Below are 25,165 nucleotides of genomic sequence, written 5' to 3' on the forward strand. Positions count from 1 at the left end.
GGATGGATGGATAGATAGATAGATAGATAGATAGATAGATAGATAGATAGATAGATAGATAGATAGATAGATAGATAGATAGATAGATAGATAGATAGATAGATAGATAGATAGATAGATTCAAAGTGCCTGAAGTAGGGACATAATGTTTATTGAATTGATAAAATACGCTATCTATCATCATCCTCTATTTCAGGTTTCTTGATGCTACTGCAAGACCCAGCAATAGCCGGTTACCCCCTTCTTGCGTTAACCGAGCCCACCTTATGCCTACAAAATTCCATACTGCGAAATTTCATCAAACTGCGCTCCTCATCCTCTACCACCTCCCAGTCCGTTTACTTTCCCTTAGCACTGATTATGTTTCTCTAATAGGCCACTGGTTAACTACTATACGTGTTACATGACCTTTGACGCTTAACCTCGACTAAACTATCAGCTGTCAGCATTTGCTTTCTATTCCAGCAATACAGTCCTTATATCTCTTAACCTTGCATCCGACATTTTTTGTATTGACAAACGACTGCGGACGCTTCTCAGGGCACGGCCAGTCAAGGCCTTGGTCAGGGATCCTACATCTCGCGCGCAAGTGTCGGCGCATCGCCTCTCGAACCGTCGGGCCCAGTAGATGGATCAGCGGCTTCAAAAGGGACGCTGCGGACGAGGTTTCAAACAGTCGCTTAATTCAATCGCTCACGTACTGCCATTTCATAGTACCCCTTGCGTACTCGAAACTAAATATATAATGCAGTACTGCTGGACTGAGTTCACTTGGTCTGGTTGGTACACGGCTTTTGGCGGAAAAAAAAAAAAGAAGGCTAGTCAGCAGTAGTTGACAACGAAGAAAGACAAGGTCTTCTTAGGCGCATTGCTTAGACCGCGCAACCTTCGGAATGGGCCCACATTTTTAGACTGCACTATCTGCGGAATCGGCCCACGTTTCTCGTTGAGTAAAAGCGCACTTCCTGTTCCGGTTTTAGGCGCGCGATGTTTGAACCTGCGCATCTGGGTTTCACTTCGCCCTTTTTAAAGCTAATTATGGATTATTACTGCTCCGTGCACAGCTCGACGCAAGCCTGGCGTCTTTTTTCGTTCCAAGCTTTATTTTTACGCCTTTTTCATCGTCCAACGTCCACTCGGAGGCCTCAAATCGCCTAATTTGATGAGATGAAAGCGATCAGACATTTAGATACCACGAACCCCAAATCGATCAGAAGTTTCCGAAAAAGACCTTGTCATGAAAAAGAAAAGAAGATGAAGAAAAAAAAAGAAGAGAAAAGAGAAGAAGGAAAGAAAGGAAGAGCGCCAAAACGACACTCTGAAGGCCAGAAACAGACACACGAAGCGCTGTCTGGCGGTTCAGCGCTTTGTTGTGACTGTTTCGTGCCCTCAATGCCGCTTTTGTCGCGCTGTATTTCTTACTTTTTTTTCGCAATAAGCCAAAAAAAGAAAGCACGTCACGCCTTGAAAGACTGCCCGAGCAACGGAGGAAGCAGTTAGGTAGCCGGCAAAGGTTTCCGCCGGGAAACAAGAGAGCCTCCGTCGCATGTGTTCTTCTTCGACGCGGCTTCACGGAATGGGTGGTCCGAAGCGCTTCTTTCATAAGCCGAAGTCGGCCGTATTTCATCGTTCGGGATGGATTGCGCCATACCACGCTGCCCCCCCCCCCCCTTTTTTTTTCGAACGAGGACGAACGGCCCGGCGAGAGAGACTGTTGAGAGGCTACAACAACAAAAAGAAGTAAACTAAAAAAGAACAAAAAGAAAAGCAAACGCGGGCGTTAAAGCAAGGGATTGCAGAAAATACGCATCCAAGCAAGAAGACACGCGAGAGACGCGACGTATAGGCCTAAAAGAGAAAAGGTATAACGCGAAAATCGCTATAGCAATTCAGCAGAAATAACAGGGAGAAAGAGAAGGAAAAGAAGAAATACGGGACAGAGTTGCCGAGACCGACGCACACTCGGGATGGCTTTTTGAAAGAAAACAACGCAGAAGCAAGAAAGCAGCCCCGTGCGAGGCTGGCGAAGAACGTTGGGCAGCCAATGGAGGCTTTTAGGTGGCTTCGTCGCCCTCCTCGGGCGTGATGGGCCGAAGCTCTGGGCCTCTCTTGCGCCCGCGTTTCTAGCCGGTCGCGCGAGCTCTGCACCGCCGCGCGTCGTCAACTCTCGCCGAGTGCAAAGACCGGATCAAAGCGTGCAGCTTACCACCTCTCGACTCCCGCCTCGCAGAGCGCGCTCCCTCTCTCTCTCTGCCCGCTTCCAAGAGAGAGGGCAGTTGGAGGACGCCAAAGAACGCGTCGCTAGAACCTCCTCACTTCGGCGGCAACGGCTCTTTTCGTTATATATCCTTTCTTTCCTACCGTCTTTCTGACTTTTCTTCATGGTGATGGATGCACGGGGGAAAGAGCTTCTGATTCTTTCTTTCTCTTTCCCCTTTTTGTAAGCTTACGTCAATGTCAGCTTCTTCGTCTTTTTTTTTTCTTTCTTTTAAAACTCGACCTCTGATTTTCTGTCTGCTTACGACACTCCGCGGCTATTGCATTCCGCGCACATTTCGTTCCACGGCGCCACCCTAGCTTTGCTCTCATTTACGACTTCCTTTCGACTTGCTTCATTTCGCCAGCTTTACACCTGCCTCCATTACATTGGCTTGCTTGTAAATGCAGCTTTTCATACTTGTTTTCATATATCTATATTTCTAGCTGTGTACTGCGTGTGGCGTTCCAGACAAGTGACGCGCTGTAAGAATGACGAAGCGAGAAAAGACGACGCAGAGGGGAGACTGGATGGATGGATGGACGGATGAATGAATGACTTGCGCAGGCGTGGCGCGGGTTGGGGGTCCTGCTTGAGAAAAAAAGTGACGTGTATTAAAACCGCAGTGTCACAACAACCTCTCCCCCTCCAGAAACGCACGTTCTCTTCATCCTCCCTTGTCGCGCTCCGGCAACCACGCGTGAAGGCGTCTTGATGGGCTCTCCTCCTATAATTCTCAAGGTTGTTCTTTTCACCTTTTCTCTTGCTTTTTCTCTGCGCGAAGGAGGAGCTTCGTGAATCGCGCGAGCGCTCGAGTCGTGTAACATGCATATAGCGGGTAATGGATGTACAAAACGCCTTGCGATGAAAAATGACAGGATTTGCTCCTTTAGGAGTTTTCGGAGGCGTCGTTGTAGAAGCGCCTGTTGCACACGAGAATTGGGCATGCTATAGGTTATCCTACGTAGCGTGACATTCGGAGAGCACGAAAGAGGATAAAAAAAAAGAAATTCTTGCCACGGCAAGTCCAACTGACGAGTTTACTGTTGTGAGAAAACTAAAACACAAATATGTGGTTCGCAGGTGTACACTATCAATGAAATTAGCGCCTGTTTGATTGATTGAATGTGTGTGTCGGAGGGGGGGGGGGCACGTGGGTGCGTCTAATAGAATGTTTTTAAAAGAAGGTTGTGGGGTCTTAATGCCGACGTTCTTGACGTGTGAGACGGAGGAGGGAGACATGGAAACAAAATTTGTTTATCACCACATCCACGCTTCCTTCTGTGGCTTTAAACTTGTTTTAAATGCATTTCAAGAAAACAATCACGGGTCAAATTTAAAAGAAAAATTTATAACCTTAGATACCTTGGCTAATGACAGGCTCCCCGTTAGGTTTGGCAAACAAGTCTAGCGTAGAAGCTCCCTCGTGAATACGAATATAGACATGCAATTTCAACAGGACGATTTCTCCTTCGTCGGCAACAGCCCAGAGTGGTCAGTAAAGAAGTATTTTATATTCCAACAGAACCCTTCCGATGCAACCACTGTCGCTGACAAGCACAATTAGCCAGATTTTTGTTGAACGGAAGTAGCAAAGATGCATCAGTGATGGTAAATAATGGTGATGCGCGGATTATTTCGTCCCCGCGCATAGAAGAGGGACGCGTAAACAAAAACATGAATAGCTTTTTTTTTCGTTTTTTTGTTTTTTTTTGCAATTAGTGATCATAGCGGTTGGGAGAATGTAACGCATAAACATAATGGCGTTTTGCCGCTTCCACAAGTACAGACACTTGGTTCCTTTCAAGGCTTCCGAGATTAGACACCGCAAAGAACGATCTGCAAAGTCTCGGAAGCCGTGGTCTGTTTGCTGCCACTGCGTCGCCAACCCGTGCACCACCCGGCTACGTGTCCGGATTCGTCACCGTCGTGAGACGCCATCATGCGGCGTATGCGCCGAGACTGGCGCAAGGTCCGTGCGCTAGCAGGATGCAGACAGCGCATGCGCAGACGGACTTGAGCGCGCGCCATTAAGACGTGACGCACGGACAAACGGAAACTCACCGTGGGCGCATTCTGATTGACCTGCCCGAGGCTGTTCTCGATGTAGATGAGCTCCGCCTGGGTGATGGTCGGATGCCTGCTGGGCTTCTCGAACGAGAGCCACAGCCAGAAGACGTACCAGATGGCGCCGAACACGCCTGCGAATATTTTGAGGTGTGCATGTTACTACGTCATTCAAACCCGCCGTGGTTGCTCAGTGGCTTTTTTGCGTCGCGCGGCTAAGCGACGAGGTCGCGGGACCAAATCCCGGCTGCGGCTGCCGCATGTCGATGAAGGTGAAACGAAAAAAAAAAGAAAAATGCCCGCGTACAGTGCATTGGGTGCACGTTTAAGAAACCCGGGCTGTCTAATTTAATCCGGAGTCCCCCACTACGGCGTGCCTGTACCTGGTTCATCAGATCTGATCATATATCATATACATCATCATACATCATCGTGGTTCATACATCAGATCGTGGTTTTGGCACGTAAAACTACAGAAATTAATTTAATTTTTTTTTAAATGTCATTCAAACATCACGCTTGCGCGCGCGAAGGGTTTGTGCCACACATTAGGTGAGTACGACGACCGTGCTACCGCGGAGAGGCTGCTCGCACGCGTGTATTTACGGGAGAAACGTGCGCCAATTTGATGCGTCCACCAATCCAATGACGTTCACTGCAGTCTACGAGTGAGGACAGAAACTTGGAGGATATCGAATAGGCTTGAAAAGACTTCAAGTACCGCGCAACGATCAGTGGAACGAAGCGTAAGGCCAAGACACGGGAACATGGAGCTATGGATTAGAGACCTAGTGGGTGTTGTTGATATGCTAGTTGATATCAACGCGAAGAAACGGAGCAGGGCTGGTCGTGCAATGCGTAGAGGGAAAGACCGGTGGTGTGTGAGAGCTACGGAATGGGTGCCAAAGGGGAAGAACTGCGTTGCAGGGCGGCAGAGCATCAGGCTGTTTAAGGAAATTAGGAATAGGTTAATTGTTTAAGGAAATTGGGAAATTTGCAGTCAGACGAAGGAGTCAGCTAGCGCAAGACAGGGTAATTCTGCAGTGAAAATGAAGCGGACTGATGATGACGGCCATGATGATGATGATGATGGCGACGAGTTTTCTGCCCTTTTTTTCCGTGTTATTTCAGAAATTCAGAAGCGTAGAATGTTGGACCGGTTGGTGCATCATATAGCATGGTTCAGCGGAAATACGGGCGTGAAGTCATGCCCTGGTCACTTCGTTTCTTCACCGCCCGTAACATTACCGCTCAACGGCACTACATTTAAGAAATTATTGGACTTAATTTCACGGTCAAGTGGTGCAGCGTGAGAAAACTGCACGACTCGATTTTCTTTCACGCAAGGAAAAAAAAAAAAAAAGAAAACACGCTACGCGAAGCCCCACACCCATGCGCTCTTCCCAACCACGCCCCCTTTATCTGCACTCTTGGTGGAGAGCTAATGCATGCTCGGTGCAAGCAGTGACTTACCGGTTCTGCGTGACTATGGGATGGACGCTTTGCTACACCATGCGCGTTACTCAAATAATAATAAATAAGAAAACTATACGCCGCGCATTACGATAAAAGTTCATCAATAGCGAAGGCTAGGTAGTTACCTTTCAATGAAGCCTCAACAGCATGGAGCGCATTTCCGACGAGTTTTCGGAACGTTTTAATTTTAGACTACCCGATGGCTGCACTATAACTGCGGCCTAAATATGACCTGATTGCGAAGAGGCAACCCGTGTGGATATAGCGAAGCATCGCATTGCACCGTATTGTGTATCAGGTAATTTAAAGTACGCCTGCTCACTAGTTCACTAGTTCACTGACGCTTCCATAAGGTGGGCTCTTATCCCCCACCCCCAAGGCGTCCCGGCTGGCAGTATTGAGCGCGCAGCGAGAATTCATTACCCCTCTGCCCTCACCCCCCCCCCCCCTTCTTTTCCACCACCATTGGTTGTCTGCATGCTATTTGACACCCCTCCCTAATCTCTGGAAGGTACACTAGATCCGTCTTTGCTGCAGCTAAACGTGCTTGTTGAGAACCATCGACATGAGTTGCAGCAGTTACCATGTCGTGAAACAAGAAGGAAAATGATGGGAAAAAGTATTGTACGCATGCCACTGCGGTAATCAGTGGTCGCGAACCTTCTCGATAGCCCTCATGTAAAACCCCTCTCCAGGGGCATTTGAGGAATAAATAAATAAATAAATAAATAAATAAATAAATAAATAAATAAATAAATAAATAGCATCCATGTATCACACTCTCCACACCGAGACGATGTTGATTTAGCGGCTAGCTTAGAATTTCAATTACCGGAGGCTGTATGCAAACTCGACGTATAAGGCGTTCGCCCCTTGCAGATATACGATCAATTGCAGCCCCCACTCGAGAAGTTCGAAAATGTCCTTCAGTGTTGCGATGAACTCTATGAACTCCACTTGTGACGTATGGACCAGCACCACTACCCAAATGATTCCTCTCCAAACTCCTCCATGCCGACATCACAGCTGTTTGTTTCGTGCTTTTCCTCTTTGCACCGCAGCATCGTTGCAGAGACCCCGCTACATCTAGTAGGCGAAACATCGACACCAGACCCGGAGAAAGAGACAAAGAAGCTATAGGCCCACATGCTACGCGTGAGTGGTTTCAATGCTGTAGCAATATCAGGATAGGCTCACCGAAGCCTTTGATTGCACTACTTCCGAGATCGGCCCAGTTTTGATTACACTGCTTCCGGGATCGCTCCGATTTACTCGGCGAGACCCCTGACACGTCAAACTCCGGGGAAGTAGGCGAAGGAAGCTTCGCTCTAAAATACAAAAAAGAAAACAAAACCTGCAGAAGTAACGCGTCTCACGTGCCCACCACCCACGCCGTTGCCTCTTCGCATACGTACCGTAGAAATAGAAGCAGGCCTGCCATCCTACGTAGTCGGTTAGGATGCCCGAAAGGGGCATACCGACGACGGCACCGGCGTACGAGCCTGCAGAGAGGAGAAGGTAAAATGGCAGAGATAAAATTTTAACTCGGAAGGCAGGCTTCGTCGCTACCACAACAGCGTCCGTTACGTCTCGAAAATTCAAATAAAAAGTGCAGAGCATATTTTAAGCCCCGACTCGGCTTGGTGAGGTGTGATATTTAGCCTAGCTAAATTATCAGTCCTATACACACTGTGCTTTCGCCACACCACGAGATCTTTCTTTCTTTTTTTCTTTCTTTCTTTCTTTCTTTCTTTCTTTCTTGTTTCGTGAATACATTGCTCCTCTCTGCCTAATCTCTGATACACCAGAAAGGATTTCTGCGGATTTTTAATCAAGTTAGCTGCATGTTCTTCATAGACGTCAATCAATCAATCAATCAATCAATCAATCAATCAATCAATCAATCAATCAATCAATCAATCAATCAATCAATCAATCAATCAATCAATCAATCAATCAATCAATCAATCAATAAACGTTGTATGAACATATATCGTAGGGCATCTTTTCGGTGTCACTCCGTTATTTTTCTTTTCGTTTTGTTTTAGACGCAAACTTCCAAAGCAAGAACATATTAAGCTCCATCAAAGCATACACTTGCCCTTCACGTAGTCTTCGGTCCACTTTCGGACCATAATTTCGAGTGTATAGGCAGAGAAAATAATAGAAAGAAAAACAGAAAAGAGAACGAACTTATAAAAAAAGAGAAAAGAACACGTTCAGCCCTGCCACGTGCTCACCGCAGAAGGCTAGCGTCGCCAGACGACTCCTCTCCAGGGGCGGCGCCCAATGTCTCCAGATGCCGTGGCACGCCGGGTACGTCACGCCCTGCACAGCCACGACGCGACACGATGAGGCACAGCGCGCGCTACCAAGCGAGGAGGTTCGCTACATAGCCTTCGGGCCTTGTGGGCGAGCCGGGACGGAACGGACGTCGATATTCGGCCTCGAATGACAAAACGATTACATTTCACTTCTATACTATGGGGAATCTATTTTCATCACTGTTCTTAATTGAAGTGGCACCATAACCAATTATGAATGAAATTAGACTCCAATGAAAACAAGTCCGTTTTTTTTATTACCGTGACTAGATAAGTCGCGCCGCTGGGGATTTTCATGTGGGATAGTGTGCTTGCACGTTCGCTCCGTTTTAGCTTGCGACTACGATATGAAGTTTTAACTTAACGTAAATGTGTTGCCATCATCTTTATAACTGTGCCACCCACGTTCTCCGTGAAGGTATTTCCGACTTATTTCTTTATTATTTCGACGAAAACAGTGGTGCAACACAAATACTCTCTTAACGCGTTATGCGTGAAAACATCGCCACTAGAGTGCAGCAGCGCCGCGGTTGTTCCTGTCTTAGGTTACGGCATACTGGTAATACGTATTCCTGGTTGTTTGAAATATTGCATTTGATGTGAGCGCACGAGCACTATACCACGACCAAAGTTAACTCTGGATCCACTGGGAGTCTCTGGTACGAAAGAATCGCTTCGTAAGAACGCATGCACCAACGAATCGTCGTCGCTGTGAGATGCACTAGCGCTAAAACGCACAAGACATGGAAATAAATTCTTTACAAACGGACATCGTCTGACATGGGACTTCGGTGGCAGCATCCTGTACAGATTGCTTTTAGAAGTATTTCTACGTTTCTGTGAACATTCATCGTGGCTTCCCAGTGTAGGCATGGACTTCCCGTGGGTGCGCACTGTTGCGCTACGCGTACACAGCGCGAAATCAGGTACGTCTCTCCTTCCATCCCACCCGCGTCGGCTGGCTTGTAACAAACGAGATGTCCTCCGAAAATTATAGCCCCGAAAGCCATCGATCGAGAGTGAGGCCTCTGGGCTCATACGCACCGCAGCAACAGTTTTGCAATCGAAGCAGCAAATGACACGCGTTCGAGTCCACTGCGAACGCCGCGCGGACAGCAACGTCGCCTGGAACCGATCTTTCTCGCCGGGCGACCCGTGGGCATTCGATGAATGACGGCGGGTCGACCGAAAAGCGAGTCGCGCTGCGCTTATTTGCGCGATTACGCAAACATCTATGGATACGCCACGGTGCCGCCGCAGTCTGGCGTCGCCGCGGCCTCCTCCTTCGTGTTGTTCGTTCGCGTATTCGTCGTCCGGAAACAACCATTTTCCCTGATGCGATCGGGCGTACATACACGTTCGTGCGCCTCCACGGGGAAGAAGATAGACGCTTGGTCGGTCGAGCGCAGGATGAGGAACAGGAGGAGGAGGAGGAGGAGGTAGAAGGAAAACGGAAGTAAGGCAGCGGAAGTTGGGAGGGTGGGTGGAAGTATGCGGGGAGGCCATCGCGCGACCGGCGGCAGCGTCTACGCTGATTGCCACGGGCATTTATATCGTGCGGCAGCGTGCGAGACGGTCACGGGGGAACACGCGACGACGTTGCTCGCGGGGGCGATATGATTGCATCGCACCGAACAGCCAGCTGCCACGCTCTCTCGCGGGAGCGTGTATACGTACACAACTCGCTCTCAGCCAATTCGGTGCACTGCGGCGAATAGTTACCGGTCGTGTCGGCCAGTCAGGAGAGAGAGCCGGCTCCATGCAGCGCTCGGAGAAAGGAGAAAGGCTCGCTCACGTGTCGAGCGTCCTTAATCCTTCCGAGTTCCTTCCGTTCATCGAGAGCGGAGCACAGAGGGATTAGCGGGGCCACGATGGGCAAGTCCTTCCTCTAGTTCCCTCGATCCTGATCTGCAAACGTAACCCGCGACTTTCGCCGGACTGCGCGGAACTGGCGTAGTCGCTTCGCTCGAAGCGCCTCGCGAGGTGCTGTGCTGCGGCCTGGAAATGCCACGGGCCCCTCTCGGCTCGTGAGTAATTGCATCTGCGAGCGTCGACAACGCAGTGCTTCTGAAGATAGCTTCGCAGATGGACAAGACTCCGAGAGACCACGATGCGGCGCTTTTCTTTTTCCTTTCTTTTTCGTCGAAGAAACGATAGCGTTTGTAATGACCGCAGTGTTTCAACTCGTCTCGCTTTCCATAAGTTATCCACAAAGGCGTATCGACAAAGACACAACAGGAAGTGCGAATGCGCGAGTGGGATGACCATATTCTCGTAAGTGCATCCATCACGCGGGCGCGGCGCGAACATTTCCCTATTGTACATCTGGCGGTAGCCTTGCCTCATGCGTAATCGCACGCTCCATCCCGCTTGTTTCGACTACGCGGATAAGGCTGCTGCGATTGAATCAGCGCTGCGCTTGGTGGAGGCCAACAAGAAGATTGCGTTGTAATGTACGAAGTACATAGGCCCTGTCGCAACCACCGCGCAGTGCATGCAGTGCGCTATAAGTGAGAGAACAAGTAAGGACCATCATCTAGCGTGTCGTTGCATCACTACAACTGATGCAATGTTGTCAGCGTTTTCTCTCTTATATTGGTTTTCCCAAGGAGGAACAAACAGGCTTACAAATTTACCTTCTTTCATATATCTACTATGTGTTATAGCGTGAATTGCTGTAGCGGTAAGACTCTCTTTTACCGTAGATTTGCATGGATAAATTCTACTATTTGTTTCTGCTACTTGTGGCGGCGGGGGACACCATGACTAGCCTGTCTAATTAAAAAAAAAAGAAATTAAAAGGACGGCAACCGCTTCTCCGTAAGTTCGTATATGCCTTTAAAATGACGAGAAGAATTTTCTCAAGTTGTACGAAATTTGTTTTTCTCCTCAGCAATGCGAGGAAGGGGGAAGGGGGTACACAAGAATATTTAGTTTCTTTCACTTTTCTACAAGAAGTAACCTCTCTATATGGAATTTCACGGGGCACCGTCAACGGCTTCCGCCTGTCGGCCCGTTCATGTATGACCACATTTAGAACGACAAGCGCATAATACGGAATGTGTTCTCTCAGCAGTTGTCTGCTTGCGCATCGCTCAGACCGCGGCTTTCATCCAACCTTTGACGAGTGGGGGGTTATCGCAGTCGAGAAGGACCCGTATAGAACAAAAAATATTTGGATAAAACGGGTGGGTAAGGGGCGCCTGATGCCATTCATTTGTGACACCCGAGATGCTTCAGTGAAACGCTGCCTTGTCAGCGTGTGCGGGGCTCGGGTCGGATAGTGGCTGAGATGTGGGTTTTTATACCGGCGGTAATCGACTTTTCATCCTTATCTCTGCAGCTCCCGCGGACAATTATTTAATATTTTAGCCTTCTTGCTAGGTTTTCTACGATTAGCATTTCATCGGTTTTGTAGCTGCAAGAATTATCATTTGGTTTAGGTAGCATCTGTTTCTTATCATCCAGATAGTGAGGAGCCGACAATTGATTTCTGATGCGATATTTACGCGATTCATAAGAAGTTCTTTGACTGGCCAAAAGCGATTGTTGTCAATCACATGCGCATCGATACGAGCATTCAGTAACGAAGCGTAAATATTATAGCCGCCTTTGAAAAGCGTTGAACTTTCTGGAAGCGTTAGGAAATCACTCTCTTCCTTTGGTGTAAGTGTTTTTGCTGCGAGTGTTGTCGAATATGATTAGCTCCTCACTCACCTCCCTACGTTCCCAAAAAGCAACTTGTATTCGGCTAAAGTTTCTCAATAGGGAATCAATTTTCTACTGAGACGCCGGGCTCGACTGACATTGTGGTGGTTGACTCACCTCAACGAGACCCTGGAGAATGCGGACCATCATGACCATCGTGAAGCCAATTTTGGCCGCTCCAGGAATGAGCATGTTGAGGAACGCTGACACTGCTATTGCGGTGCCAAAAACCCTGCGAAGTAGGAAAACAAAAGAAAGGAACATCAGGACGGGGGGGGGGGGGGGGGGACGCCGTGAAAGTTTATTTCGTCAGACGATGTTCACTCCTCATGGCAAGTACATTTGCACTCGTCCGACTCTGGTAAAGCCCATTGATTGAACAACAACGCCCCCAGAACGCTGTAATTTATTAGAGCACTTATATCACATAGATGGGTAGCACCTTCAAGCGTGCCTTAATAGAAGCCATAGAAATATGTTTCGGTGATCAGCTGCTTGCGTATCCAGTTGCTGTGGGAAGAATTGGTCCGAGCGTATAATTATCTGTCAGTTGCTTCTGCAGTAAAATGTAGCCGAGTCTATCTGCAACTCCGCCAACTCTCGCCAACTCTCGAATGAGTTCTTACTGATATTTTCTTTTATGCAAGACAAATGTAATAGTGGTTGGCAGTACTTATACAGAATATACTGTAACGAATGATATGAGCTTTGCTAGGGCTTCTCTGTGGTACCTGAACGTGTGAGTACTATATAGTGCCTCCATAACGCAACGTGGGAGATGCCTCCCTCATACTTTTATTCAAGACCGTGTATTACCGGAAGGATATTCTGTATCCCGCAAGGACGCTTCACGCCTTCTTCACACATTTCTAATGCCCTTGTTTTATACACTTCTTACAAGAGTGCCCTTAACAGCGGTTAAACTTAACGGCTACTGCTCACTTAACCAAGGTTAACCCCAACCACAGTCCGCCGGAGTTACACGGACATTCGTATTCACCGTTAACGGTGGCTAAGAATGAGCCTGCTTCAATTTCAACTAACTAACTAACTAACTAACTAACTAACTAACTAACTAACTAACTAACTAACTAACTAACTAACTAACTAACTAACTAACTAACTAACTAACTAACTAACTAACTAACTAACTAACTAACTAACTAACTAACTAACTAACTAACTAACTGACTGACTGACTGACTGACTAACTAACTAACTAACTAACTAACTAACTAACTAGCTAACTAACTAACTAACTAACTAACTAACTAACTAACTAACTAACTAACTAACTAACTAACTAACCGACCGACCGACCGACCGACCGACCGACCGACCGACCGACTGAAAAAGAACAAACAAGTAAGTCTTACCTGTTTGCGGGGTATTTGGCTGCGAGGAATCCTCCGGGCACCTGTGTGATGAGGTAGCCCCAGAAGAAAGACGAGTCGATCACGCCGATGGTCTCTGGGGACCAGTCGAACTCGGCTTTCTGCAGATCGATAAAGGGCGAGCGAGAGATTAAGAGCAGTGCCCGTGATAGGAGCGAGAAGGAAGCATCGTTTTTAAGCATCGGTACCGTTTTATTGAATGATCATCGCGGGAGATAGCGCAAGGTAAGGGAGAGAGAGAGAATGAGAAAGAAACGTTGGGATGCCAACTAGAATAGCGTCCGGTCGGTTACGCTACTCTTGGCGGAAAAGAAAATGAACGCAAATGCAAGAAAACGACGTGAGCAGCGAACCACACTCAGGAACGTGTCTGAGCGCAGGGGAAGTACAGATATGTGTCATCCGTGTGTCCTAAAGATAGCCATGTGATGTGGAGTGCCAAAACTCAGGTTAAATTATGTTTAGGAGAACGTGAAAGTACTGTGCGTGGCAGTGAAAAGCCTTGTATAAAGCCCATTTTCAGCTTTTATACCTGCATGCGCGCATTATATCATGTGGGGATCATCCTCACGTGTAGTGTTTGTATAGCAGAAGCCCGTTATCACAGTCTGTATACACGTATGCGCATATTATCTCATTTTTATGTCATACTCATCTGTGTAGCTGTGCTTTACGGGTCATGCCGCAACCTCAAGTGCCGTTTCGGCTCTTTGAGCCTCAGCGTATTGTAGACTGTTCTCGCAGCGTATACCGATCTGCTATATATACGCCTGCACACCTCGAACTACACCAGATCCTTGTTCGCTCTTCTTTGCTGTCTCCGTGCTTCTTCTGCGAACGTGCGCCGCATCTTCTAATGTTACGTTATTTATTGTTTATTGCTGCTATGAGGAAAGGATCAGCAGAAACCAGTGTTAAACGAGTGAACTTCCTCCGCAATTCTGCATTCCATGGAGTGTCTCTTAAAACGCAGGTCTTACTTTGAGATGAAAAAAATCAACCACTCAAACAAACAGACGATAATAAATCAATCAAATAACTAAACATGTAGCAAATAATCATCCCATACTCAATAAATACATTAAGCACCCAGTAATAAAAAGAAACAATGAGGAATCGCTCAGTAAGTCAGCCAACAAGCCAATCTATCATTTATCCGTCAATGAAACATTTAATAAACGCGCAGCAATCGAACGAACAAACAATAAACAATTGTTTGCTCAGTCATACAAACAAATAGCTAAGCAATCAATAATTCAATCAATTATTGAGTCAATCAAGCATTCAGTCGAGACGCACACCGAAGGCTCCCTAATTTACTTGTGATTGCGTTCACTGCCCGACCCTGTGTCGGAGTTTCCGTAACCTTCGATAGGAACAGGCAACCCACACACACACCTTCGCCTCGCAAATCTTTTTCTCTCGAGCCCTGCGTCTAAGCCGTGGAACGACACGGCGTTGAGCGAATAAACGAAATGCCGAGCGAAACAAGAAAGAAAGAAAGAAAGAAAGAAAGAAAGAAAGAAAGAAAGAAAGAAAGAAAAAGCGAGCGGCAAGGAGGACAAAATGAGGTGCGAAATAGGCGCCGGGCCTGAGGAGGGCGGGTCGCGGCGACCCGTAATCCTGACTTGGCTCCCTTACGGGGACTCGAGATTGTCCCTTAATCCCGGTTAATCCGGCCGCGAATCCTCGGCGTGACGAATTGCCAGGGAAAACCCCTCCGCCGCCCTTCGCGGCAAGCGCCGCGGGAGAATTCGTTCCACCCGGTCGTGGTCCGCACACCGCGCGCAGGTCGGGAGCACGCTTACGCTGCGACCCGTGTTAACCGAAAAGGGAGGAGCCATGAAAAAGAAATGAAGTCGGAACTGCAATAGAAACGCTCCCGCCGCGTGCAGCTTTTGGCCGCTGAGCGCAATCGCGTTTAAATTGAAAAATAAATTCTGAGATTTTACGCACCGAAACCGCGATCTGATTATGAGGCACGCCGTAGGGGGAGGGGGGGGGGTTCACAGTGGCGTCATGATGCCGTCGTGGTCGTTGCACCGTCTTCACTCCAGCTTCGTCATCCGACTATCTTCATGTCGTCGTTGTCACGCCATTGTTGTCACACAGGCTTTGTGATGGATGCAGTAGTCGTTATACAGTGATAGCCATGCATACGTTGTCATACCGTCGTCGGGATGCCGCCGCGGTCGTTCAATCGTCGTTATTCTAACTTCGTCATCCGACTCTCGTCATGCGATCGCCATCACACAGTCGTCGTCATGCGGTCGTCGTCATACCGGCATTTTCGTTGCATCAACGTCAATACTTTTTCGTCATTCTATCGTAACCACCATGCTGTTGTCAGTCATTTAATTGTGATTGTACCATCACTGTCATGTCATTGTCCTCACTGAGTCGTCGTCAGCGTTATGCATCTATTGTCAGACGGTCGTCTTCGTGCGTTGGGGTCGTGCTATGTTCGCCCTACAGGCTTCATGATACAATCGTTCTCACGCCGTTGTCATCATACGCTCGTCATCCCCGTTGTCCTCATGCCGTTGCCATGCCATCTTCGTCATTGTGCTGTTGTCATACAATCGTTGTTTGCATTTGTTCGCGTACTGTCATCGTAATGCCATCATAGTTGTTCCATCGGCGCCATTCTAACTTCAACTTTCGACTCTCGTCATGCCACCGTCGCCACACAGTCGTCACGCTGTTGTCTGCAATAGCGCCTTCGTCGATCCATCGACGGCATTCTTTCGTAGTCATTCTATCGTAATCATGCTTTCGTCACTGAATCGTAATTAAGCCAGCGTTCTCATGCCGTCGTGGTCGTGCCATCGTCGTGATTACAGCTTCGTCATCCGATTGCCATACTGTCCTCCTCACACCATCGACGTCGTACACTCATCATCATCATCTCATTTGTCCCCATGTCATCGTTATGCCACCGTCATCATTTAACAATCGTCATCTCATTCCTGTTTTGCCGTCGTCGTCATAACGCCTTTGCCAGTCTGGACATCGGCGCCATTTCTTCTACGTCGTGCCATCGTCCATACGGCGTCGGCGTCGTACGGTCTCCGCCATGCCGCCATGATCATGGGCGGCCTTGGAAATTGAGCGTCATAGCAAAGTGGGATGACACCGGAGTATGTTACGTATAACCGAAGCAACGGAAGTCTCAGAATGACTACTACTGATGTTGAATAAAGATGACTTCAGAAATGCGGTGTCACTACATTGCTCCAATGCTAATCGTGTTACCGTCGATCGACAGGCATCGTGAGATGTGTTCTGCCGTAATTTTCCTTAAGTATTCATTTACGTTTGGGACGTGCATGTTGGACCTATAGCTGGTAGCAGCAGACTTGAAGGCAACATCATGTGACGCTGTGTTTAGTAAGAATTAACGGGCAACTTTTCACGTAGTTTCAACTCTTCCTGGCGTGTGGGGAGTTCAGTGCAGTTTTACGAATATGACGCCGCTGGTGAAACATCTTTAATGCGATTAGCACTCTTAGGGTACTTTACGCACTGTCTGTCTGTCTGTCTGTCTGTCTGTCTGTCTCGAACCCACGCGTAGTGAGGGTACGATTCCTACGCCACGCCACTAGATGGCGCAGCGAGGTCAGTGGGGAGCGCGAGAGAGGAACCCGGCTGCATACACGTTTCGGCGTTGACAATGCGGTGTGTAAGTTACATTGCTGCAATGCTGATCGCATTGCGTCGACATTCACCGTGAGATGGGTCCTGGCAGAACGTTTTCGGGAGGTGTTGGAGTAAAATTTCCGAATGGAACACGAGTATCAGAAAAAAGGACGACGTTGGAATATTGAATCAAATATTGGACTTTTTTTCTCTCTCTCAAGAATACAATAAGTGTTGTGTTCTTAATTTGCTATCCCTTATATTCAAACAGAAACGACTATTCGCCAATTTTAAATAGTAAGTTCGCGAATTGAACACGTATTGAATAGCAAAGACTATTCGATTCGTATTAAATGTTTTGCATACTCTCACATCTCTAGTTCTCTTTCTTTCTTTTTTGGTCGCATGCTACGATAGAACAGTAGTGGAACACAACGATTTCTAACCAGTGTGGTTGAAGATCGTGTCACGAGATGTCGTTTTCAACTTTCTGAAGCCATTTTGGATTTTTTTTTTATCGAGACTAGAAGGATCGCATGCTAAGTTTTCTACGGTTTTAATTATAGTTTTCTTTTGCAGAAATCATTATTTATAATTATTTTCAATCCGCATACGTATTGGCTAAATTCGCGGATATTCGTTTGGTTTCACGTTATCGGCCTCAAAGTTTCGTTACTGTACTTGTCAAATCTTACGATCCGATTTATTGGCTGGTTCCCGCAGTGTTCTGTTAAAAAATAAGAAGAAAATAAACTGTATTAAATAGAATGGTCCGGCAGTTTTGACTGTGGTGGCCTCAGGTGGCGGCTCGAAGTCCTTGGACTCGGGCGGCACATCTTCGACTTGCCGGACGGCCCAGAGCTGGTATTCCAGCTCCGAACTTTTGAGAGCCGCCTCCCAGCGGTGGCGACGCCCACTAAACTATAAAATTAAATTCTCGGGTTTCACGCGCCAAAACCCGATATAACTATGAGACGCACCTTAGTGGGGGTCTCCTGATTAATTTTGACCAGCTGAAATTCTTTGACGGGCACACAACGCACACCACACCGGCGCTTTTGCGCTTAGCCTCCATCGAAATGTGGCCGCAGAGGCCAGGTTTTGATTGATTACGCGCCCTCGGGCTTGGCAGTGCAACGCCATAGCCACAACGTCACCATGGCGGGTATACAGTGTCCTGGTCCATTACACCGACGAACAATCAGTCAACTATCCAACCGACGCGTATACTCTGCTCGCGCAAGCTTACTTTAGTCGTTGTGGTGTCTTTTGCCGCAAAAGAGATCCATCCCTGTCGTGATACGCCGTCGCTGTGTCGCAACGGCGGGGCGACTGCAATGTATGCACTAAGCTTCCCCCTTCCCCAATCTCTCTCTCTCTCTCTCTCTCTCTCTCTCTCTCTCTCTCTCTCTCTCTCTCAGTAACTTGCGAACGGTTAGGACAGAGTTACTTCGTGCACAAGGCCTGTATAGAGAGCGGTGGTTCTGTGTTCTAGTGAAGTAAGATAGTGGGGAAATGATGACACACGACTCTGTAAAGGGTGTCACGGGAAGACCTAAAAAGGACAAGAAAAAAGAAATGCGAGAGTGAAAGAGCGCGGTGTTTGCAGTCACGTGCAATGAAGAAAAAAGAGCGGGAAGGTGTTGGCAGGGCGTTGTTTGAGGTGGGCTACGGCTTTCGTCCGTCTCGCCGTGCGTCTTTTTTTGTTTTGTTTATCTCTTACAGTTTTGAGTTATACCTCCGCGCATTCCCAACATAACCGTATAGTTAACGCTTGCTGAGTCAACAAAATGTGCTACTGTTCAGAAGCGTGTCGAAATTTGGGCTGGTTGGGACCTCTGGGAACTTGAAGGTAACGACCCTAGAGACAGAACTAAGACGGGAATAGAGTAATAGACTTAATAGCTGGGTGAATTTGTACAGATGCAGTTGTACAAACTGCTTTACAAGACGGCACAAAAATAATGAACAGACGAGCGATTTCCCTGTCTTCTCTTGTGTCCCGCCTTGTGGCGCAGTTTGTACTAATACGAGAGTACATTGACAAAAACATGCAGATCCCACGCACTGTGTGAATCAATGTGAGCGAAGCCTTGTCTGCTGTTTGCGTTCATTGACGTTATTTGGCGGCGATACTAATGACGGCATACGAGAGTCGTGACATGAGGTGAAACGTTACCTTGCCTGCGTCGCTCGACGCTTTATGCGAGCCTTCGTCTCCTCGGCACTAAGTGCACGCTTCGGCGCCATTCTGGGTTGTAGCGTTGTAGCTCACATGACTGCCTCCTCCCTCTCTTTCTATCTGTTCCCTCGCTAACGCTCTCCCCACCTCCTCCCTCTACTATCGTCGCTGTTGCGGGTGGGCACGCAGACGAGCGCGGCAGCTCCTGCAATTCATTTGTTGGGATGACGCCTCTTTACGGCATCCAATGCGACGCGGCGAAAGTGGTGACACGAGCTCCCCGGGTCGTCTTTCCTTTGTGCCACACTCCTGCCATGTACTGACGCCATAGCGCTAAGGGCCCAGTGTCGCAGAAAACCCGGTGTCGACGCCGCGGGCGTCGCTTGGCAAGTAACCATTCTGAACCAGAACCGCGCAGGCCCTCCACGTGGCTCATATCTTGTCTATCATTCTGTACGAAGTTATTCCTCGAAATTTTGAGACTAACAGCTCATAAACAAATGGCATGAAACAACACACCGACAGCGCATGCCTTCTGTGTTTTTTTGTGACATGGCCACGTCTCAACCATGTCGCGACGTGGCCAGCGTTAGCGGCGTGCAAGACCACAGCAGCAGCAGTAGCAGCGGAAAGTCGAAGGAAGTGGCAAAGAAAGCTTCGCTTTAAAAAGCTTCACATTAAAAAGGAGCGATTATCAGACACTGTACTCTTGCCGTGGGTGGGTCCTGCTTTTGGCGCTGCATGCTGCCTCCAAGCTACTGCGGAATAATTTACTGCAACGATTTTTTTGCTTACCATTGTGTCCGAGTTGTTCGCAGTCATCTTGACGATGGCGACGCCCATGTTGCAGCGGATACCGAAAGAGATGAGGAACCCTATGGAGCTGAGCAGGGCCACAGTGAGTCGCTTCGAGATGTCGCAGCACGGGCAGTTGGGCTCCAGCAGCCGGCGCCAGCTTTTGCCGCCTTCGGCGCCCGGCTCTCCGCCGGGCACGACCCCCGTGCTCTCGTAGTACTCCTCCTGCAGCTCGTCATGCTTCATGAAGCCCTTCTCGTCCTCCTGTTTTTTCAGGCGCCTGCGCAGCGGAAACGAACGCGCGCTCAGGACACCCGACGTCAGCCCTACGTGCCCCGTGTATCGCGGAACCTTCTAGTACCCAGCTCGCAACAAACAAACAAACAAACAAACAAACAAACAAACAAACAAACAAACAAACAAACAAACAAACAAACAAACAAACAAACAAACAAACAAACAAACAAACAAACAAACAAAAACAACAAGGTCCCTGGGTCACTTTTTAGTTCATATCTACAGTATGAGAAGTATCTGTAGTTTAGCTCGCAAGAAAAAAAAATGAGTCAGCTGCATCGAGCCAATGACTGCGCTAAGCTTCTCCCCTGAAATGCAAGCCCTCTCCCCCCCACTCTCTTATTCAAGAAAAAAAACTACAAAAAACATACAAACAAAGCCACTGTTTATGTAAGCAATGCTCAAGATTCGTCTTAAACGCCACTGTGCACTTCTCAGCAAGTGTTGTCGCATTGCGCCCCTACAAGTGGGCTAATTCGTTTTGAGTGGCGGTTCGGGTTTTTCGGTGACGCGTTGAAGTTCGTAGTTCTCTGGAACGTCACATGCGTGAATCGGGGGCGAATCATGCATATATGCACACCTCAGGACATACAGGAGTGACTGCGACGGTCGCACATTTTTCTTCGGACCGCATACATAGGCTTGGACGGAGGCACATGGGCTGTGTGTGCTTCAGGTAAGCGGAAACTCGGGGGCGATCACTGAGAAAACCTACATCGTGGCCTCATGAATCCTGGAAGTCCCCATGGAGTGGCCTAATACTCTCCTACACTCTGCGCTTGATGGGTCACGTAAGATAATGTCGCAAGACATTTCACGTTAAATTTAAATAACAAGACTGGTGTAATATTTTTATTATATTTTAAACATGACCTGTTGAAGCTATTTTATGTATAGAGTGCGAAGATGTTTACACCCTTAAGGGCGTTTTCTTGTCGCACTGCAACACGCTTACCTTTAGGGCCTTACAAACATCTTTAGAGGCCTACAACAAAGCTCTAACAAGACGTGCGATGACAGAATACGTGGTTGAAAACTATGTAATCATTCTGAAAGCCTTGGGCGCACAGAAATATCCGACAAGAGAATTTCAGAGGGGGAGATATGAAACTCTCCTATCGGATATTTCTGTGCGCCCAAGGCTGTCAGAAGGATTACATTGTTTCAACCACGTCATTTGTCGTCGCACGTCAAGTTAGAGCTCCGTTGTCGTTCTTTCTAAATTTTTGTAAGACCATAACGGTAAGGGTGTTACCAGTGCGACAAAAAAAAAAAAAAACATCCTTAAGGGTCTAAGTATGATTACAGTGTATAGGAAAGTAAAACTATACAATGTAACCAGTGGTTGTATGCAGCTCAAGAATAGCTGCCGGAGTGAATGTTCCAATCAAATGCGTGGATTGCCTGATTTCTGGGTTGATGTGTTTGAAGTTACTCTCACTTCTTTTAGTTCTTTTGTTCCTTTCTAGATTGGTTTCACTCCCGTATACTAATGATAAAAAAAACCGATCGCGGAGTAGTGCGAATCATTCTCTCTACAGCCATGGAGTTCTTGGTTCAAACACACGCAAACTAGCGAACATTATTTTTTTCCCCTATTTTCTTCGTTTCGGAGCCTTCGAGCACGATCTTGCAAAGAGCCGTGCCATCACAAATAACCTTGGACGTTGCAGGGATACCTAGATACCCAACTAATAATTGCTTAGCTCGGTAAAAGCGAACTGTGTCGCGATGACTATACGAATTCAGTACCAGCGCAATGTCGTTCGTCGAGAGGCCGAAGTCGCGTCGTTATATACATGGAGTCACCGCATGACATAAATACTTGAGGCGGCGGCGTCCCGAACGGAACTCTCTTTGACAAGCCTCCGGAGGGGAGCACATTTTCTCGGGGCCCGCAGTGGCCGAAGCTCGAGCCGAAATATCCCAGGGATCGGAGCGCTGAGCCACCCGCTACGGATTCCAGCTGCACCGTGTTTGCCCGGCAACGGGGGCGAGCTCTTACCGAAACAGGGCACACATCTCGCGTGCCTCGCTCCATTCCTCGCGAAGGGCCTCGGTTATTGAGCGCGCAACCGGCGTTTGTCTTCGTTGCTGCCACTGCGCGTGTGCGCTGGTCACAGTGGCGCGTCGTCGATTGGCTTTGTGTCCTGCCTTCTCTCGTATAGCCGCGGAGCCAGCGGCGAAAGCTTTCGGAACGGAGATTGTTTTCTCGGCGGTTGGCTGTGGCCGGCGCTGTTTCGTAACGCTGGCTGCCTGGGTGACGTCGTCTTATTGACTGATTGATTCATTGATGGGGTTTAATGTGCCAGAGAAACATTGTGGCCATGAGAGCCTTTGCTAAGACGACGCAAAAAAACAACAACAACAAACAAGTACACAGAAAAAGCGGCTGCGGTTCAACGTCGCTTGAACCTAGCTATACGAGCGAAAGCTCTTTCAAGCAGGGTTAGACGAGGTTCTTCAGTGCTACTACCCGGCGAGCTGTATCGGCAGGGTGCTCAGACTCAGCCTCGCGCATGCGGCGAAGAGTTGACGCGCTCGCGCCGGCGCGTGCTTCGTCCATGGCGAGAGTGAGCCACAAAGCACCGGCGAAGCAGCTGTTAAACCCTCGCCTAGTCACGTGGTACTCAGCGGCGAGGCTCGAGCGAGCGCAGCTGTGACGTCTTTCCGCAGCGGATCACGTGGCGTGACGTAACACATTCACACTGGCGCCCCGGCGGCTGAAGGTCAAACGAGCGCCAAGATTCACCTTGGGAGTTGTACCTCGAGGAGTAGAGCTCTCGCTCTTAATAAATAAATAAATAAATAAGAGAGAGAGAAAGAGAGAGAGAAAAAAAGAAAAAAACCTTCTCAAGAGCTTCACGTGAACTCCTTCAAGTTCACAACCTGTTGAGCTACGAGGGACGCCGTTCTGGAAAGCTCTGGGCTAATTTCGATCACCTAGGGTTCTCACTACGCATCAAAAATGGATATTTTTTTTAAAGTAAGGCTGGAATGGGAATGCGGCTGTGATTAGTTGATGTGATCTTTGTCGTCCATATCTATGCATTGGTTTATTTTAAGCTATGACACATGTAAATATGCATACGCACGTTTCTGTACATTTACGTGTAAACATTCAGCGTCATGCGCATAGGTGAATTGTGTGTATACAGCGTGTGTCTTCTTGTGTGCTTGTTACGGGCACTGATCAAGTACACCATCGGATGGCAGTTGCTGACATCATTGTATTATTCAGTCACCGATCCTCGTCATTCTCCCCTGCTTTCCTATTGTTGTCCCTCTCCCTTCACTCCCATGTGGAGTGGAACACCAGAGAGAAGCTTCTCCGGTCAACCTCTTCGGCTTTGCTTTCATTAAACCGTCTGCTCTCTCTCTCTCTCTCTCTCTCTCTCTATAAATCTAAGGGCCCGAGCTTTGTTTGAATTTCGCTCTCGCCGAAATAGTGGCCGCCGTGACAGAGAATCGAACCCTGGATCTAGTGCTCAGCGGCAAAGCGCCAAAGCCACTGAGTATAGCCACATGGGATGTACTAGTCGTAATCGAAGTACCCAATCTGGAACTTTTGCTGCCTACCGATGTTCCCACTTAGTCACCTATTGTGGTCGCTCTTGTGCTGGTTTAATTATTGCTTCTTTTTTGTATAGCATGGTAGTTTGCCGGCAAGGTTATTTTATTATTTCTTTCTCTTGAGGAAGGGAGCAGGATAAAGGGCTAACGCCTTTAGCCTGCGCTCCATCGGTTTACCGAGAAAATGAACTGGTAAGCTGGAATCAATGAATAAAGATGAAAAAAAGTAAAGTGATAGAGAAAAGAAAATCTGCGTCGATTATACTATTTCTCTCCGGGGAGTCCTAAAGCGTTAAGTGCGGAATCACTGAGAAATTATTTAAAATAAAAGGACGTGAACAGTTAATTTATTGAGTGAAAAAGAAAATGAGAAACATCAAGGCGTCCCTTTGGCTTCTGGCAGTTGTACGTTGCACTGATACCTACACTGAAACCTAAAAAAAAACACTAGAAAAGAAAGAAAAGTCAATATCTTACCCCGCGCACGTGTCAGGTAAGATCAGCCAATCTATTGATGGAGTGAAGTAGTAATGGACTATCGCATTCGCCAATGTATTTATTCGTTCAGGCAGTTCTCTAATCTATTCGTTAAGAAACACGCCCCGAATTCAATGTTCCCGAATTTATTGAACTATGCCTGAAATAGAAAGAAGAAAAAAAAATGAGATGATTGTGCAATGCAGTAAGTTCAGTCTGTCTGAATACAGTGGTTCTGATTTCGCACGTGCCCAACTTTTCTCACAGCGTGTGCTCCAGGAGTTAAGGAAAAGAAGTTATATTTTTCTGAAGACAATGCGGGTATTTTAAAGCGAATTAAGCCTCTTTTGCCGTCAGATCTGTATAATAATCTCACGAACAACGTAGCCTCAGGTTGAAATTTAAGCGCGAAGGGAGAAGCGTTCGTTCCGTATACGTGATGTCCGCAATTTTCGCGCTTTGCCAGAAACCTTGCCAGAAGTTTGCAAGGTTTCTGCGCATATTAAAATGCGAACTGCCACGGCCGGTGCTAGCTAGGGCCTCAAGATTCTGGACTAAAGCTTCTGACTTACGAAAAATCATCAACAACAACAACAACAAAAGAAAGAAACAATGCCGTCGAGGTGGTCCACGTTTACTTAAAGATGCAAGCCTTATGTCGGCGCATTTTTCTTCCTTGCATCTAATATGCTAGCAGGAAAGATGCGGTCAACAGCGAGGATGGCGGCCGACGCGGTAATATTGCCTCCCTGCATTAAGAATGACGCCGCCAGGGCCGTCTAGATATTTAAAGTCGGGCGCCAAGCGTGCGTATCGGTTGCGACACGTCGCAAATGCAAAGAGACGCACGAAAGCTGTTCAAACTAGGACGGTTTATACAGATGATAAATTATGGAGCTAAAGAACAAAAAAAACTAAACTGCATGCTTGTTTTTCTTTTTAAAGCACGACGTTGCTGCGCCAGTGTATTTCGGAC

At 47.7% G+C, this 25,165-nt stretch overlaps 1 protein-coding gene across 2 annotated transcripts in view; it reads right to left on the reverse strand.

Annotated features, from left to right (window-relative positions):
* LOC142579757 (vesicular glutamate transporter 1-like) overlaps nucleotides 1-25,165 on the reverse strand; it is a 231,426-nt gene that overhangs the window by 37,612 nt on the left and 168,649 nt on the right. For both annotated transcript variants that reach the window (XM_075690304.1, XM_075690303.1), the window contains exons 3-8: nucleotides 19,843-20,122; nucleotides 13,209-13,327; nucleotides 11,950-12,064; nucleotides 8,041-8,128; nucleotides 7,216-7,302; nucleotides 4,322-4,458 (exon numbers count right to left, since the gene is read on the reverse strand). In XM_075690304.1, the coding sequence (XP_075546419.1) occupies nucleotides 4,322-4,458; nucleotides 7,216-7,302; nucleotides 8,041-8,128; nucleotides 11,950-12,064; nucleotides 13,209-13,327; nucleotides 19,843-20,122 (826 nt within the window). The remainder of the gene's footprint in view (nucleotides 1-4,321; nucleotides 4,459-7,215; nucleotides 7,303-8,040; nucleotides 8,129-11,949; nucleotides 12,065-13,208; nucleotides 13,328-19,842; nucleotides 20,123-25,165) is intronic.

This window comes from Dermacentor variabilis, chromosome 4 (assembly GCF_050947875.1).
Source record: "Dermacentor variabilis isolate Ectoservices chromosome 4, ASM5094787v1, whole genome shotgun sequence".
NCBI lineage: Eukaryota > Metazoa > Arthropoda > Arachnida > Ixodida > Ixodidae > Dermacentor > Dermacentor variabilis.